Consider the following 16404-nt stretch of genomic DNA (forward strand, 5'->3'; position numbering starts at 1 on the left):
CAGTACCATATGTTGTCTTCAGTTCTAGCTTTCCAGTAAGTTATAAAAAGTAGTATTTCAATTTTCTCTTCTCAGAGAGATTCCACTTCTCCTCCTCTTCTTTTATGTCCTCTACAGATCTTAGTATCAGTTTGTTAAAGTCTATAGAAACGCCTGTGGGAATTTTGGCTAAAATTGCATCGAATATTGAGGTAAATTTAGGAAGAGTTGAAATCTTAATGAGAATTCCTACAGGTGAGAGGAGTCTGTTTCTCCATCTCTCTCTCTCTCTCTCTCTCTCTCTCTCTCTCTCTCTCTCTCTCTCTCTCTCTCTCTCTCTCTCTCTCTCCCTCCCTCTCTCCTCCTCTTCCTCCTCCTCCTCTTCCTCCTCCTCCTCCTCCTCCTGAGACAGGGTGACTCTGTGTAGCCCTGACTGTCCTGGAACTAGCCTCAAACTCAGAGATTTGCGTGCCTCTGCCTCCTGAGTGCTCGGATTATTTAGCTCTTAACACATGAAATTTCAGTCTTCCTATTTGTAACTTAAAAATATCAGCTAGCATGGAATTAGGATGAGTGAAACTAGAACAGGATAGTGGTTTCCAGGGGAATGGATGTAAGAAGTCTGTGATCAGGTACAACAGTGGGGAAGCGAGTGCTGCAAGTGTGAGAAACGATTCATATTCTCAGCATCTATACAGAAGTCCAGCACAGAGGCCTGTCTGTGGCTTCAATGATAAGCAGGGGGCAGAGAGAGGAAAACCTCTGGAGCTTACTGACCAGTTAGTCTAACCAAAATGGTGAGATCCAGGTTCACCGAGAATCTCAAAATAAAAGATGGAAAGAGATTGAGAAAGACACTTGATGAGTAACATGTGGCCTCACACTCGCACACATGGTCACACACACACTCATCACCAGACGCACACTCAAGAGAAATGGCTAAATTGAAAGTGTGGCCTTGTATTGCTGTTACCAACGATGGAACAGAAAACTCGTAGTAACATCTGGCACCTTTCCTAAATGTGATTTGGCTCCTAATTCTGTGTGAGACAAATCAGAAACAAACGAAGGGTGATGGGGATGGCTCGTGGATTAAGAGCTTGCTCTGCAAGCATGAGGAGCTGCGTTTGGACCCTGAGTACCCACATAGAAGGCAGATGGGGCATCAGGGACCTGCAATCCCCTTGTGTTGATGGTAAAGTGGAAGGCAGACAGGAGAACCCCCAGAAGCTCATGGGCCATCTAGGTGGGCTTGTGTAGCAGTGAGAAATAAGAGACTGGCTCAAACAATGTGGAAGCCAAGGACCAACACCCCAAGCTGTCCCCTCACCTACCCATGCATACTCTCACTCACTCACACACACAGTAAAAACTGAATGTAAGCAAGCTGCAGATAGATTTTGGACACAATGTTTATTTAGGCATGGGCCTTTAGCATGGTTCAGCCTAGAGTGCAGCCTTCTGTTTCAGGGACAGTCGGAGGCTACAGGACCATCACACTTTGCTGGTGTTGGTTCCACTTCATCAGAAGGCCTGACTATGACCCACAGGGAAACAACCCACAAAGAGGACACAGTGAGGAAAACAGCCACCATTTTACAAGTCACTTCGTTACCACAGACACGAAATGGCAGTTACTGTCAGTAAGCTGGCCACAGAACACTTTAAAAAATTGTTTTAGACAAGGTAATGGGGACTCCATTGTGGGAGGGAGATAGGGTGTTCATCCACAATTTTTTTTTAAGTAGAAAATATCTGAAGGTCAAACACTTTTTTCCTATCCACAAAATGCTACATCAACATCCATGTTAAGGAGCATATTAAGGAGACAGTGTCTTTACAGTTATCATCTTGAATAGGTATCTGCATTAATTTTCTGCATAATACAAGTAGGTCAAAGTCCAGCAGCAAAATATTGCAACACAGCAAGTAGATACAGTTTCAGTGTGTTATACAGTAGAGGAGAATACATAAAGGACAAACGACGATAACGTAATCATGTAAACAAGAGACAAAGCTGAAATACAGTCTACTTAAATAGCTCGGTGACCAAGAATGTTAAATACTGTGCTAAGACCACTTAAAACATAAAATCTTAAAAATGTTTGTGCTTAAACTTTTTTTTCCTGTTAAACTATTTCTTATTCTCAATACTGCCACTGTAACTGATATTACAACAGATCACAATTTCCACGGACACACTGACGTGAAGACATTTACTTCTGTGCAGAGAAACCACACATCATTAGCTCACAGTGTGGGGAGGTGGGGTACACAAGGTCTCGAAGGGCTTTCTGTTCGCCAAGTCCTTCGTCTTTGTTTCCTGATATCAGATGCAGTGAGAGGTGTTTCAAAAAACCAGGAAGGGACACACTGTATGCTGGAAAGGGAAATAAACTTGGATTCTTCATGGGTATCGCCTAAGCGACCTTCGTCTTCTGTTGTAGAAGTGCCTGAGCCCATGTTGCCGTGAAAAATTCATCATGTAATTTTGTTTGCGAGTGCTGTTAGAAAAACCACAAGAAAGGTACAGGTGGGGAGGGAAAGGAGAAAAAGCACGTAAGTCCCACCAATGAACGTATGATCTATTCTAAGGTCCCAAAATAGCCTGCTGTACATCTGAAAGATTTCAGAATTCAGAAGCCATGCAGACTTCACCGCCTAGGGATGGAATAATTAGACAGGCACCTGCCTCACTACCTTCTGCCCTGAAGTCCTTTTCTTTTAAGAACCTGAACACATCTCGCCATCGACTCCACTCCAGAGGATGTGCACACCGCACTCCTTACCTTATTTACATACATACACAGCAAAAGTGATTCGGTTATGTTAGTTAACATTTTCACTTCACGCTTAAAGGGCTAAAATAAAAACAAAAGCTCGATTAGCAGAATGAGCTGGATTTTCCTAGAATCCACTGTCTGTGTCAACCGGCAACTGGGGTTGTATTTGACAACATGTCTTACTGAAAGAGATTCTGCTAAAAAAGAGGCCATAAAAATATTAAGGAAATGCAGGAGAAGATATAACCATATGTGTGTGTGTGTGTGTGTGTGTATATATATGTATATATATATTCATATTCTTCCCTATATACACAAACATATACCTACATGTACTATATGTGAAGCTGATAAATATATTGAAAATGGATAGCAGGATCCTTAGGAAATTAAATAATAGTTTCAGTGACAGCTGCTAACATTCTGGCATGAAAAATAGATTAAAAAAAATTCAGATAGGGTTTCTGCTAAGATTGGCTTCAGACTTATGATCTCCTGCCTCTGCCTCAAGAATGTTGGGGTTAGAGGGAAAGCACCCCAAGTCTCGCTCCCTTTTTTAGGGTTCATGATCTATAATATCACTGAGTTAAGAATTATACTTTCATATACTGATCTGGAGGGCGATATATTTATATGTGGCATCAATGTATGCTTTGAGTAGAAAGCTAGGGACGCCCTTCAAATGTATCAAGTCTCTTTAGGGTGTGGTCTCAAGTACATACAGAGCAAGCTGATGCCAGAGATGTGATTCTTTATCAAGGCAGCATAAGATCAATGAGTTAGGGTACAGGGAAAGGATAATCTTATCGATAATCTGATCCTCACAAAGGATAAAATGATGCTTTTTAACAATATAGTCTAGGCACTCTACTTAGCTATAAAAAATGTGGAAAACTTTAAAATTTGAGAATTTTATATAGTGACAGTTAATCATTTGAATAGATTTATAGTAAGAATCTCAAGGAAAACACAGGCACAGCTGTCTCAAGACCCCGATAAAAAGGCAAACGCAAAACGGAGGCACATTTTCTAAGAGCAAAGCGCTAATGCCTTCCACTTAGGATTGCCATATTATGGAGATATCAGTAACTATAAAGTCAGAATGAATATCCACTAAGGATATTTTGGAGAAATGGAGTGTGTGTGTGTGTGTGTGTGTGTGTGTGTGTGTGTGAGAGAGAGAGAGAGAGAGAGAGAGAGAGAGAGAGAGAGAGAGAGAGAGAGTAGGGAGAAAGAGGAAAAAACCTTAGATTTTGATTTCTGGTAGCCTTCACAACCACTTTCTACTTGAATGTGATGGTGATGAATTGATCACTTTATCAGCTTCAGTGTCAGGGTGAGAGGGCGATGTTTATCAGCTGCTGTGAGCAGCCTTGACCGTGGACAGTGACCTTGCCCTGAGCTGTCAAGTATCAGAGAAACTGTTATGTATTTATTTGCTACATCTTGGGGCTGGTCCTTGGTGCCTTCTTGCCAGCATATGAGGTCACTCTGAGTCCCCTGCACTATCACAATGGTCCCTAAACCAACTTCTGTGTCTCTATTCTCCACTGAACTCGTAAAATTATACTCATGCATGTGTGCCAGGCCTCATGCTAAGATGGTATGTATGTATACTGGGCCTCATGCACACACACACAATAGATTTACACCCCACTCTCAGGAAGCTTTTCTTCAGAGGTTGGCTTTGTTTATTAAAAACCTATCCATAACTCTTACATGTCATAACAGCATATCACTAGTGACCCCACTCATCTCTTGTCCTCTGATTAATCCCGCTTTTCAGATCCTTTCTTCTGATCCACCGCTTGCAGACTGCTCTCCACAAAGTGGCCTCTACCAGCTTCCCTGGCGTTCCCAGCACCGTGTCCTAAGTTTCTATTTGTGGGTCCAGGATCACAGCTCCTGTGCTCACGGCACCCTCGGCAGGGATTTCTTTTCTTTCTTTTTGTGGTTTGAACCCCCACAGCCCTCATTTCCTGCTGAGTGAAACCTTTGCTTCTCATGGCCCCCCACATTAAGCTTCAGATAATATGGGGGCCTGTGGTACAATTCTCTCCACCCCCAGCCACAGCACTGGGCCTCCTGCTTGACTGTGGGTGGTCAAGGCATGCTATGATATTGAACCTTTGTAGACTTACTGATTGGTCTCCTGCTGTAAATCATTACTCTTTAACTATAAGGAATAATTGCAGAGTTAAAGCAATGAAATTATTCTGTCAAGACAATTAATTAATCTGTTCAAAGACAAAGTAGTCAAATGTAAAATGGTTAAATATTTTACATAAAAACCCAAACAAGCAAGATACTCAGTTATCTTATTGCAACTTAGAACGGTGTGACAGTGACCCTGTATATATGAGAATAGGCATGCTTAACTTTAACTGAAGTTGTCAAAGCAAATTCTACTGAAGTTTTTTTTATTATGGCACTGATTTAAAAATTTCCATCTTTATGCTGTAGATTTTTCAAGAGACTTACACAATTTAGGGGATGTTCTAATTCACTGGGCCCTCTGAATTTGATTCAGTTTGTATTATGTATCTTTGGATTCCCATGAAACTTCATATGTACATGGAAGTATGTCTGCTTCAGCTATCTAACGTTTATATAATTGTATTTAAGCAGCCACACTTTCAAAGCATGCTTATAGCTAGCTAGGAATTTGGTTATGAGTCCTTTGCATTAGAGTCTAATGAAGTGGATTTTTACATCTCCTAAGCCTTTTCAAGTACCATGGGAATAGTCATAACAGAATGATGTTTGACTCTAGGCCCATTTAATAACCCTGTGTGAATATTAAGCAGCTACCCTGTCTTCTAAAACGCCCAGTTTACATTGTATATGTAAGGAGTTTTAATCTTAGGAGTTTAAAACCCATTTAAAAATCTTGCATTGGTCTATTTTGTGGGGAGTGTATTTTTGCTTTCTATGCTTGCAGATGTATGCTATAGACAGTGTCATGGTAGGTGCAACTGAGTCCTCGAGATTCATTTTCCATTGCAACTACTGGGGAAGTAATGTTTAGAATACGTTCAATGTAAGCAGCAATGCTCATACGGAGGCACATTTAGCCCTGGGTGCGCCAATCTGCTCTGATTGTAGATAGCAGTGTAACTCTTTAAGTGCAATCCACTGAAAGACGGCAGAGCGAGCAGTGATTTTCAGTACATGCTAACTGAAATTCCCACTGTTGCAGGGATTTTTGAAGACTTAGATGGCATATGGAATTAGAAAATGTATCCCTTATGGGACAAGGAAGCTCTTGCTCTTTGCCTGCTAATCCTATCACTAGTAAATTCATTCCTTCTCTGGTATCTGAAGACCATTTGAGACATCCAGTCTCATGGCCCAAACAATTATTGGACTGTGAGACTCCCCATCAGAAGGCAGCCATTGTTAGACTAGCCAGATCATACTAACAAAACCACCTGAAATCTAATCCCTTGAGATGTTCTACCTGGCCGGTTCTGAATGAACTGTATTCTTCTCTTTGTACATATAGCAGAGGTAGGAATATAAAGCCATACACCAAAATATTAACAGTCTATGTGTAGTGGCTAATTTTTACTTTCTCAAAACATATTTGTTTTTGCATTAAACATATTTTACTTTTGTAACAGAAAAAAAAAGAAAAGAAAATGCATCCCTGCTTTGGCACAGATAATATCAGGATTGTGAGACCTTTAAGGGATCTGTGATTCTGTGTTCTTTTGAACCAGTACTTTTTACTGGAGTTACACTGTTAGCTCATTTCTTATTATGGAAATAAATTTAATCTGATTTTGATGGATTGTAAAGGATATGGAAAAGGTCAAGACCAGAAGAATCTGAGCTCATAGAAATTTAGGCATCTTGTTGGTCAGTAGTTCAATATTTTTCAACATGTGATACAACAAACAATAATTTATCTGAAGGCAGAAATAGGATTCTAGTGACTATAGCTGTATCTTTCAGAGAAATTCAGTGACTATAGGATAGATACCACCATTCAAACTGACTCCTGAGCACAGATGGAGCTGTGCACCTGATTTCAAGGTCATGTGCTTTTGAGGGTGGTCCATACCAGTCAGTGGAGTCGCAAATGCCTCAGACACTGAAAGTTTCAGATTTCTCTCATGCTAACTGGAAATGATGATATTTGACCACACACCTTAGGAAACTGTCAGGATTAAATGAAAAACCTTAACACCAAATGCACATGTTTACTTTGGACCATTTTACTCTTAAGTCTTGAAGCTGGCGAATCAGAGGACAATCTTATCAACAGGCAGGATCCAGAATTTACAAGTGTTAAGAGCAAAGTCTCTCTCTGTCAATTATTAAATTAAGATTGGTAAGCGATGGTACCTTCACGCATTTCCTCTGACCAACAAACATTCTGAAAGACATTAGCTACAGACTTGAGACCTTTTGCATACATTTGAATTCCACTTCCTCATAAGGAGTTTATTAACCGTGAGAGCTTCAGTAGTGCCTAGTATGGAACCAGGCACACGTGCCCAGTGAGGGCATGCTGATCACCACGCCCTCCGGCACACGTGCCCAGTGAGGGCATGCTGATCACCACGCCCTCCGGCCTATGCTGCTGTATCCAATACCCCAGACTTTGGCTAATTTGGCTAACTTTACTGGATGTTGAACATTCCGTCAGTGTATCTCGGCATCATCCATAACTGCTTTTCTAGAACATTTTTACTTGCGAAGGGTCCTCTACAGAAATTCACAGCTAGCTTTGGTAAAACTGCAAAGATGAACAGAAAACAGTTTTCCCAATATAGTGAGGATGACTTACCTTACTCTAGTAGAAAACCAATGACAGCAAATAATGAAATATAATACAAGTTAAAAAATGCTTCTCAACGCATGCAGCACTGTGATTACTCATAAAAGTCTGACCGGGCTTAGGCGCAATATAGGATTTTTCATCTCTTTTGAAAATAAAAATTCAACATGTTATTTCTTATCCTTTTAGCCCCAATATAGATATATTCTTAACTTTTTAATGTAATGAAACATGCAATATTTGCTCATAACCATATGTCAAGGTACATGTAGCTATAACACTACATTTGGCATAAATGTTACATATAAAGTATAAATATTAATTGTTTAATTTCTATTGCAAATTTTATCTGAGTTTTCAATTATTTACATTTTAGGTACTAATAACACCAGATGAGATTAAGGGATGGACTTTAAAAATGGAGAAGACTTCTACATCAGATAAGACAGTCAAATTTAATAAAGGAAAATATGCTTTGCGAGAAACGTAGTATGCTCAACTTCATAAATCATTTGTGCCAAAACTGTGACGGTATCTTGATGATGAATAGCAAGAGGGGATGGTCATGATGGAGCTATATTAAAATCTGATAAATGTGTTTAAAGGCAAAGTTAGCAACATGTTAGTTTTCAGTTTTCAATAAATGTGGCAACAATTTGCTTGTTATTAAATCAGTTCACAAAGGCTAACTTTTTACTCAGTGATTTGCTTTCAAGGTACACATGCAAAAATCAGCCCAATTCATTATCCACATGGCAGGCTGTGACTGGGACACGCACACGGATGTGATGTGTGAAGGAAACGCACGGTTGAGTGAGGGGGATTCTTAGGTGAGGAGCGTGAGCGCCCAACAAAAGGGGCGAAGCCACCAGATCTCTTGCACCCTAAGAAGCACCCTAACAGCACGGATCTTGTGAGGGATCTGCCCAAACATTTACTGAAAAATAGCCTGTGCTAGCAAGTGAGCCCAGAGAAACTAGGGTTCTTCTGGTTGGCAAGGACTGTGTGGTGCTCTATCATTTGGACTTTATGGAATGAAGTCTTTTTGTGAACTAGTGAGGCTGGAACAAACCTAATCTGCCAGTTCAATGCAGACAGATTAGCAGGGGGTAGCCATGGCAAACAAGAGAGGGCGAGTGTTATAGTCTCAAATAAGCACAAGGACTTCACTTGTTAAATGCTAAAAGGAATGTTTCTATCTTTATAGTTCAAGGCTGGGCATTTTTTTTTTATGTTTATGATGCTCAAATCTTTCCACAGATAGTCTTTTAGAATTAAAACATTAAGAATATATTATATGTTATATTCATTTAGAACTTCCCCTATACCTGGAAACATTTTCCAAAGGTGTTGAATTTGTTCTCACCAAACTCTTATGGCCTTGTTTAATATGGGCAGTGTGGCCATTACTCAATGTAAGATACCATGCACAATCAAAGATTTTCTTTCTAGAGGTTTTTAGCATGTGTCCCTGGTACATATACACAAAAGTAAAACATCAAGGCTATATTAAAGCAACTGTCACTTGAAAAGGAAAATACACTGTAAAAGTTATTTCACTGAAATGTAGCAAAAACCTGCTAACAGTGCTGTCTGCATGTTAAAGCATGTTGGAAGTGTACTCCATGTGTGTCTCAGGTTACTCCTCCATGGTGGAGAGGTGACCATCACAAGCTCATACGGCTAAAGGCTCTGATAGGGAAGTAAGAAAATACATTCCAGTAGTAGGGCTTTATGGATGCATTCTAGTCTCCTTCTTAAATATATGTATTTCCCATAGCAAAATATGTAGTATTTATGAAATAACATGAACCTTAGCTAGATTCTGTGCATCACACACAGTTGAAGGGCAACCCGGGTTGTTATAGTTTATTTTCCTGAACTATCTGGAATTTTCTATTATATATTCATCAAATGAAACTGTATTGCAAAGCTACCAAGTACATAATAATGACTATCTTAAAACTTTTGCGATTCTTATAAAAGCAAACACTTTGAAATGTTATAGTGGCACAAAACATTATATCTTAATAACAGAGCAAAAATACCAAATATGCAATTCTAAAATAAAATACTTTAAATATATATATTAAAATTCATTTATTGAATTGAGCTCTGTGAAATATATATATATATACATATATACATATATATATACACATATATGTTTATATATGTATATTTTAAAACAAGGGGAATAAAGTACTCCTATAATTTTAATATATTTTGAGATGTCACTAAAGGGATATCATTTGTTTCTAAAATTATGTGTACTTAGTGTACTTAAGGTCTGAAAGGTTCACTGAAAGATGCCGTGGAGCTGTACTGCAAAGCTACACAGTAGCATGCATGAATGCTGGCACTGTCCCTGTTCAGAGGCTCAGTGTCCTGAAGCTTTGAGACTGGGACACAGGATCAGAGCAGGAGATGCCTGGCAAGTGATAAATTCTCTAAAGTCTTCAAATTCTGGGGCTTGAATAAAAATGAAGTCTTATAATACAGGTCACAGTTCCAGAATGAAGTAAGTTTTGAGTCTTATGACGGTATCATGATGCTGGTAGTTGCTTACAAAAATTAATACCAACACCAGGTATTCCAGAAGGTTCTCTTGGGGGCAGGCAGGCAGGCTTCCTGATAGAACCCTGAGAGACCCTGAGGCAGCAGGTCAACAGGGAACTGAGTTTTGTTTCCTAGTTGTGAAGGGCTTACGTCATACCAACATAGTAAATTCTAGATGATGGCGGTAGCTTGTCTGGGTGGGAGTGGAAAGTATCTATTCAGATGTGTGCTATGCTGAGTGAGGAGTCTTGCATGCACCAAGGACAGAATTAGCGTCCTGCTTTCTGTTGAGAATGGGCAACTCTTGAAGTTTCCAGGGGAGTTGGTAATGCTGTTTATGCAAGTTGTCTTGGCAGAAGGCCTGAAGGATGTGATTACTGATTCTGGGTTAATTCACAAGAAGCACCCGAGGTGCCTATAAAGTCTGCACAGATCCTAGTGCAGACAAGGCTAATCCTTCAGAGGAGGGACAGCTTCCCCAGGGACTCTGAGCTTCTGTCAGGTGGGGTCTGTCTGCCCTAAGGAGAGAGGTCAGGGCACAGTGGCTCTAGAATTGGATTCTGGTCTGCTTGGGCATTCTCTATGTCCTCACTGCTCACACACATAAATGTGCATGTTTACAGTCTTTAGGAGCCCAAGTTACTCTACTCTCCTAGAATAGTGTTGTTAGAAGACACTGATATCTAAGGAAAACACCAGCCTCATGTTTAGATTCTAGGGTCTGACTGTTCCTTCAAACTTAGTTTTTTGTCCTGTGGAGGCAGAGCCCGGCAAGTGGTCCAGAAGCAGCACAGCGCACAGTGGGGACGCGTGTGGGGACTGGGTTGCTCTTGGGAGTTGGGATTGATATGGATGCCATGCAAGCAGTGCCTCAGTGACAGCTGGGACAAAGGCTAGCTCAAGACTGCAGAGTTCAGCTCATGGCCATGAGAGAGAGAAAACAAATCCGGTAGTTCTCCTACCAATCAATGATTGAAATTTGCTTTCAAAATGACTGAAATCAGCCACGTGACTGATTTCATTTCGGATCTGGTAAACAGAATGAACATTTGAACCTATCTACCGAGAAGATTCGCCTCTCCTTGACAACCACTTGGAGCCACCAGTTCGAACCCGCCGAGACATAAGCATTCCAGTTTTACAGGAACTAGATTGTTAGAGAAAAAGCAAGTCATCTCTTTGCAAGGGAACAGTCAATCCAGACAGAGGAGAGCGGTGACCTCACTTTCACGGGGGACAAATGAACAAGGAGGAGGACACCCTGCACTTGTTGGGTGATGGGGCTGGTCAGGAGCAGAGCCTCTGTTCTAGTTAGAACCAGATCCTTCACTGTAGAATGCCTCTAGGCTGACAGGGCTTCACCATGGGCTCACCCATCATGGACGCCAGAGACCAGCACAGGTGATTCTTTTAGGAGGCCATTTTATTTTGTAAGGCAACCCAGATCAAGCATAAGACGTCACTTCCCATTTCCCCAAAGACTTCTGTTTTTATCGAATTTGATCAATCCTGCCAACCCTTAAACATTTTACTTATCAAAGCGTTCTAAAGCCCACTAAACTACACTCAGGGCTCTGTTACTCTTGACTGTTGACTGGAACCATAGCCTACAGTTGCTGAAAGAGTGTTAGCTACAGTGGCCCTGTGGGGACCTTCTCATCGTGTCTACTTCTTACTGAATTAAGGAGCATGCCAGGTAAAAGGAACTTCAAACCTTGCTAAAATGGACGCAGGACGCTAAGTAGCAGATACTCACAGGACGACCTCCACATGGTCCAAAGCCCACTGATCATGACCTGTTCCATTGTGGCGTGGCTGCCACCAGCGCAGTAAAACCCCTTTCATCCGTGCTTCCCTGGGTTGCAAACAGAAGGACATAGAGGCTGAATGTTTCAGAGACCTTTTTTGGTAAGGAGGACCGTTCTTCTGGAAGGCGATCTTGAGACTTGAGATGCTTTCACAGGCTAACCCAGGACAAGGAAATGTTGCACAGAGGGCCCAGATCTGCCTAGTGCCTAGGACTCTGTAAGCAGTATGGAAAGGCAGGTAATGGTGGTCTACCTTCCTTTCTTCCTTCCCTTTGTTCTAACACTTTCTGGAAAAGCAATGTTTACCAACAAGCACGAAATGCTTCCTGTGACAGACCCTGTGCTAGAAGCTGGGTGAACGAGGCTAAGTGATGGTGGCATGAATGTATGCCCTCCAGATGCCCAGACAGTCGCTCCAAATAGAAACTCACGACTGTTGTTCTCTGAAGGACTGAAACACTGTTTAAAGGAAGAGACACATGCTGAGTGTCTTTGTATTTAGGCCTCCATCCACACCCCTTGCCCTTCTGCCTTGCTTAGTTATCTGCCTCTGGACCTACGGCAAACAGCAACACCATGTCAGTAGTCTGGGATGTCTTGGCGCTGCCACTGCCTAGGTTCAAGGCACTGACCCAGTAACCACCCAGCTTCAGTGTCCTGCTCAGTGAGTTACTGCAGGCAGGAGGTGGCCACTTACAGGGGGACGTTGTAAGACACCCGCTGAGCTTGGGTAAAGTCCTTCGGCTGGTGCTGAGCAATGACATGCCAGGTGATGCCATTGTTGACGCTGTACTGCAGCAGTACTGCTTTGTCCACGGTATGGGGGCCGCTGAGGTCGCTGTTGCAACTGTCTGTCTGGGCTGGGCTCCCAATTTGCAAGACAAACATAATTTTGCTGAAAAAAAAAATACAGGGAAATCAACTTGAGATGAGAGTGGGGAAACATTTAAGGAGGAGGAAGTTTACCATCTTTGTTTTTCCTAAAGTCCATAATTCCTGAGGTCATAATATAGTTGGGTCTTCCGTAGGTTCCACATCTAAAGATTCAGCCAATTACACACTGAAGATATTCTAGAAAAAACTGCTACTGAATGAGTTACAGCCTTCACCTACTTTGTTGTTCCTCAAGCAACATAGTGTATCACCCATCTGCATAGTTTATACATTGTATTGGACACTGTAAACCTTGATCTAAATCACCCAGAAGCATTAGCGTAGGCTAGATGCAAGTACTACATCAGAGAGAACAGAGAATCCATGGGGACCCTGGAAAGAATCCCTCATGTTTACAAGGGCTGACTGTAGAGTACAAACACGTAAGAAGAAACAGCTCTAACTTTCAAAGCTGTGTCCCTTTTTTTATGATGCTGGGAATTTGTTTAGAATATTTCCCCCCAAATACCCTTTGCTCTCTAAACAGTAATCCAGGCCAAGCAGCCGAGGACACAGAACACGAACACAACATGTGTACTGTATGTTTCTTTACAAATGGCTCCAAGCTGAATGGCCTCTGAACAAGGATAAATCACCACGTGTACTCCAGGAAAGGTTTTCTGGAGATCAGATGGGGGAAAGCTGTAGCACGCTGGTCCAGGCTCGCACCCGCCCTTTGGATGGATGCCACCTCCCGTTCCACAGACATCCTCATGCTGAAAGGACGTAGCTCTTTGAGTGTGCATGTGTGCGTATGACTGTGCAGTGTGCGTTTGTATGCACCTATATGGGTGTGTGCGTATGTGCATGTGCACATATGTGAGTGGAGGCCAGAGGTCAATGTCGGCTGTCTTCAAGAGCTTTTCCGCCACACTGTTTTGAGTCAGGGTCTCCACTGAGCCTGGGACTGACTAATTCAGTTAGACTGGCTACCTAGCAAGGGCTGGTGTCCTTCTGTTTCTACCCTCTAGTGGGAGGACTATAGCTGCACCTCTACATTTGGCTTTTTATGCACATTCTGCGTATCTAGACTCAGGTTGTCATGCTTGCACAGCAGACTCTACCCACTGAGCCAACTCCTCAGCCCTGCAGACATGGATTTTAAACACAGAAACATCCCCATAAGGTTACTAGTGACCAACAGAGTGGTTACATTTTGAGTAAATAAGTAATACATAGTATTTAGTGGTGTGCAACTGTTCACTGACTATTTGCATCAGTATATGGGGGTCCAGGAGGCCTGACTCTAGAATAATTATATCTTTTGGTAGGAAAAAAATGAGAATGTAATGGGTACAATTTTAGCATTTCCATGGTTCTTATACAGGAATGCTTTTACTATATTTTTACCATTCAGCATATTGAAAACCACAAAATCTGTTTTTTAACTCAAAAAATATTAATATTTTCCAAACTAAAGGCTTCAGGTTAACCACCACATTCTGTTACTACACACCTAGCCCTCAGATACCTATGTGGTTCCTGAGTTCTGGCCATCATTCAGGGGGTACTCTAGTCCAGGGCTTTGTGGCCCCTTTAAATCTTTGCATCTTTACCCATACTCTGGCTCTGGCAGAATGGCCAAGGATGGGAAGTGGGGAAGAAAGTCAACCCTGCCATGGTCTTGTCCTGCATCACTTACATAATCTACATCATATATAGTATACAGTTTCTGCTCACTCTCTTCTGCATTAACAATAAAGATCTCATCATCCTTTTTTCTATTTGTTAAACTTACAGGGGCTATTCATAGACATTTGCATGCATAGACTTTTTCATGTTATATTTATACATCTGCTTGTAACCTATGGTTGACATTATGTTACCTATGTAGCTAGTATGTGTGGGAAGAAATATCAAAGAAATCCTATGGCAATTTTACACAATGATAGCTCTGAGTTGTTAAACCACTCAATGGCTTTTTGATATTGAGGTTCCCTTGCTTAGTGGACATTGTTGCATGAAGTCCGTGATCAGATCTGGGCTTGTGATCAGTTCAGTGTCTTGAACATGGCACAGGGTTTGCTCACCTTGCTCGAGTGAGATCCAGTGGCTTGGTGGCAGCTTGCCTTATCTGACAACCATTAAAGTAGAGCGAGTCTCCGTGGGCATAGGGTGCCAGCTGCCCACAGCCACTTCCGATCACTCCGCCCTGGATGGTTTCCCAGTTGGCTTCAGTGACTCTTGCTGATTCAAAATTATCTTTAATGTAACTAGGAAGCTCGTGACTGAAGACAGAGCAGTCGTCACCTGAGGGAAAGGAATACTCACAGAGACTGGAACCAGGTAGAGTAAACACAATCCTCCAGAAATAAAAACAATATTCAATTTCTGGTTTGAGCTCCTCTTAGGCAAGAACAGTGAAGTACCAGGCAGGCTCGCTCCCAGAAGCAATCATTTCTCTTGTATTTAGGTAATTATTGGCAACTTTGAGACAAATCCTATTACTTTTGAGTCAATGCTTAACATGCATTTGAACAAATTCACTGCTTGTGCCAATCTAGTGTTTAAACCCCACAGCATCTGGCTAGGCTTGTGTGTTTACCAGCGATGGGTCTCAGCAGGGAGCTTTCTTCCTGGAATAGGAAGCCAATCTAATTTCCTTTTTTCTCAGTATAATTTTGCAGAAACTAGATATGCTGTGTTCTTGTTCTACATTCTGCTCTCTACTTAATGAGTCCTGAGAGCAGAGTCTGCCTGTCTTAACTCCTGGTTGGAGTCCAGCACCTAACACAACTCTTGGTACCTTTTCAATAATCAGCAAGGATGCTGGGATAAATACATGAAAAATAAAAACACCGGAAATGTCTCTCAGGAGTCACTAAGGTTAAACTGGCGTGTCAGACATTAAGGTAGTGAATGTGTGCAGCCTTAGATTTTTTTCTTGATTTGAACTATACATGTTTACTAAATGCCCTCAATAATTCAAAATAAAAAAAGCCCTACTTCTGTTGGATTATGGAAGAGGGAAAATTCCAGACAGCCAGGTTTTCTCATGAGACATTTGGTTCATTAATTTGTCCAAAGTTAAACTTCTTCAGCTAATAGCCAGGCAGGCTCAGCTGGTCTTGGCAGCAGTTATAACGGGGGAGCAGGAGGCGGGTAAGTAATTTCAACATCAGCGATGTGTAGGCATCTACATTAATCATATCCATTTCATCTGGAGGCAGGAACATAGCACCAAGCAAGAAATCTAAATGGATCTCCTTGTAGAATTCCAACATATATATTCTAAACATTGTGTTCTTGGGGAAGTGGTATAATTTTTATCTTCTTTAGATAAATCTCTCAGCTGTGAGAACTGGCAAGGTTGATTGGGAAGAAAAACCCAGGACCTGGTCATTTTTTACCAGCTCCATGCTCTTAACAAATACTTAACCTCTGCGCCTTACTTCTCTGATTATCAAGTGGGAATGGTCACCTTAACCAAAGGTCACTTAGATGGCTGGCTTGGAAGAATGGGTATAGTCTATGCAGACAGTAAAATCAGGGCACTGTAAAGTTCAAAGATTTGTGTGATGGTGGAGGAGGGTAATGGTGAGTGTGTGATGAGGGG

At 41.6% G+C, this 16404-nt stretch overlaps 1 protein-coding gene across 2 annotated transcripts in view; it reads right to left on the reverse strand.

Annotated features, from left to right (window-relative positions):
* Positions 1 to 1373: 1373 nt before the first annotated feature.
* The window catches only part of Reln (reelin), a 447612-nt gene continuing 432581 nt past the window's right edge, over positions 1374 to 16404 (reverse strand). The window contains exons 61-65 of one of the 2 annotated variants that reach the window (XM_021190312.1): positions 14879 to 15098; positions 12613 to 12810; positions 11864 to 11962; positions 7558 to 7563; positions 1374 to 2483 (exon numbers count right to left, since the gene is read on the reverse strand). In XM_021190312.1, coding sequence (XP_021045971.1) covers positions 2387 to 2483; positions 7558 to 7563; positions 11864 to 11962; positions 12613 to 12810; positions 14879 to 15098 — 620 coding nt within the window. In that variant the 3' untranslated portion in view covers positions 1374 to 2386. The remainder of the gene's footprint in view (positions 2484 to 7557; positions 7564 to 11863; positions 11963 to 12612; positions 12811 to 14878; positions 15099 to 16404) is intronic. The other variant, XM_021190313.1, reaches the window with a different exon arrangement.

The sequence above is a fragment of the Mus pahari genome, chromosome 2, assembly GCF_900095145.1.
Source record: "Mus pahari chromosome 2, PAHARI_EIJ_v1.1, whole genome shotgun sequence".
NCBI lineage: Eukaryota > Metazoa > Chordata > Mammalia > Rodentia > Muridae > Mus > Mus pahari.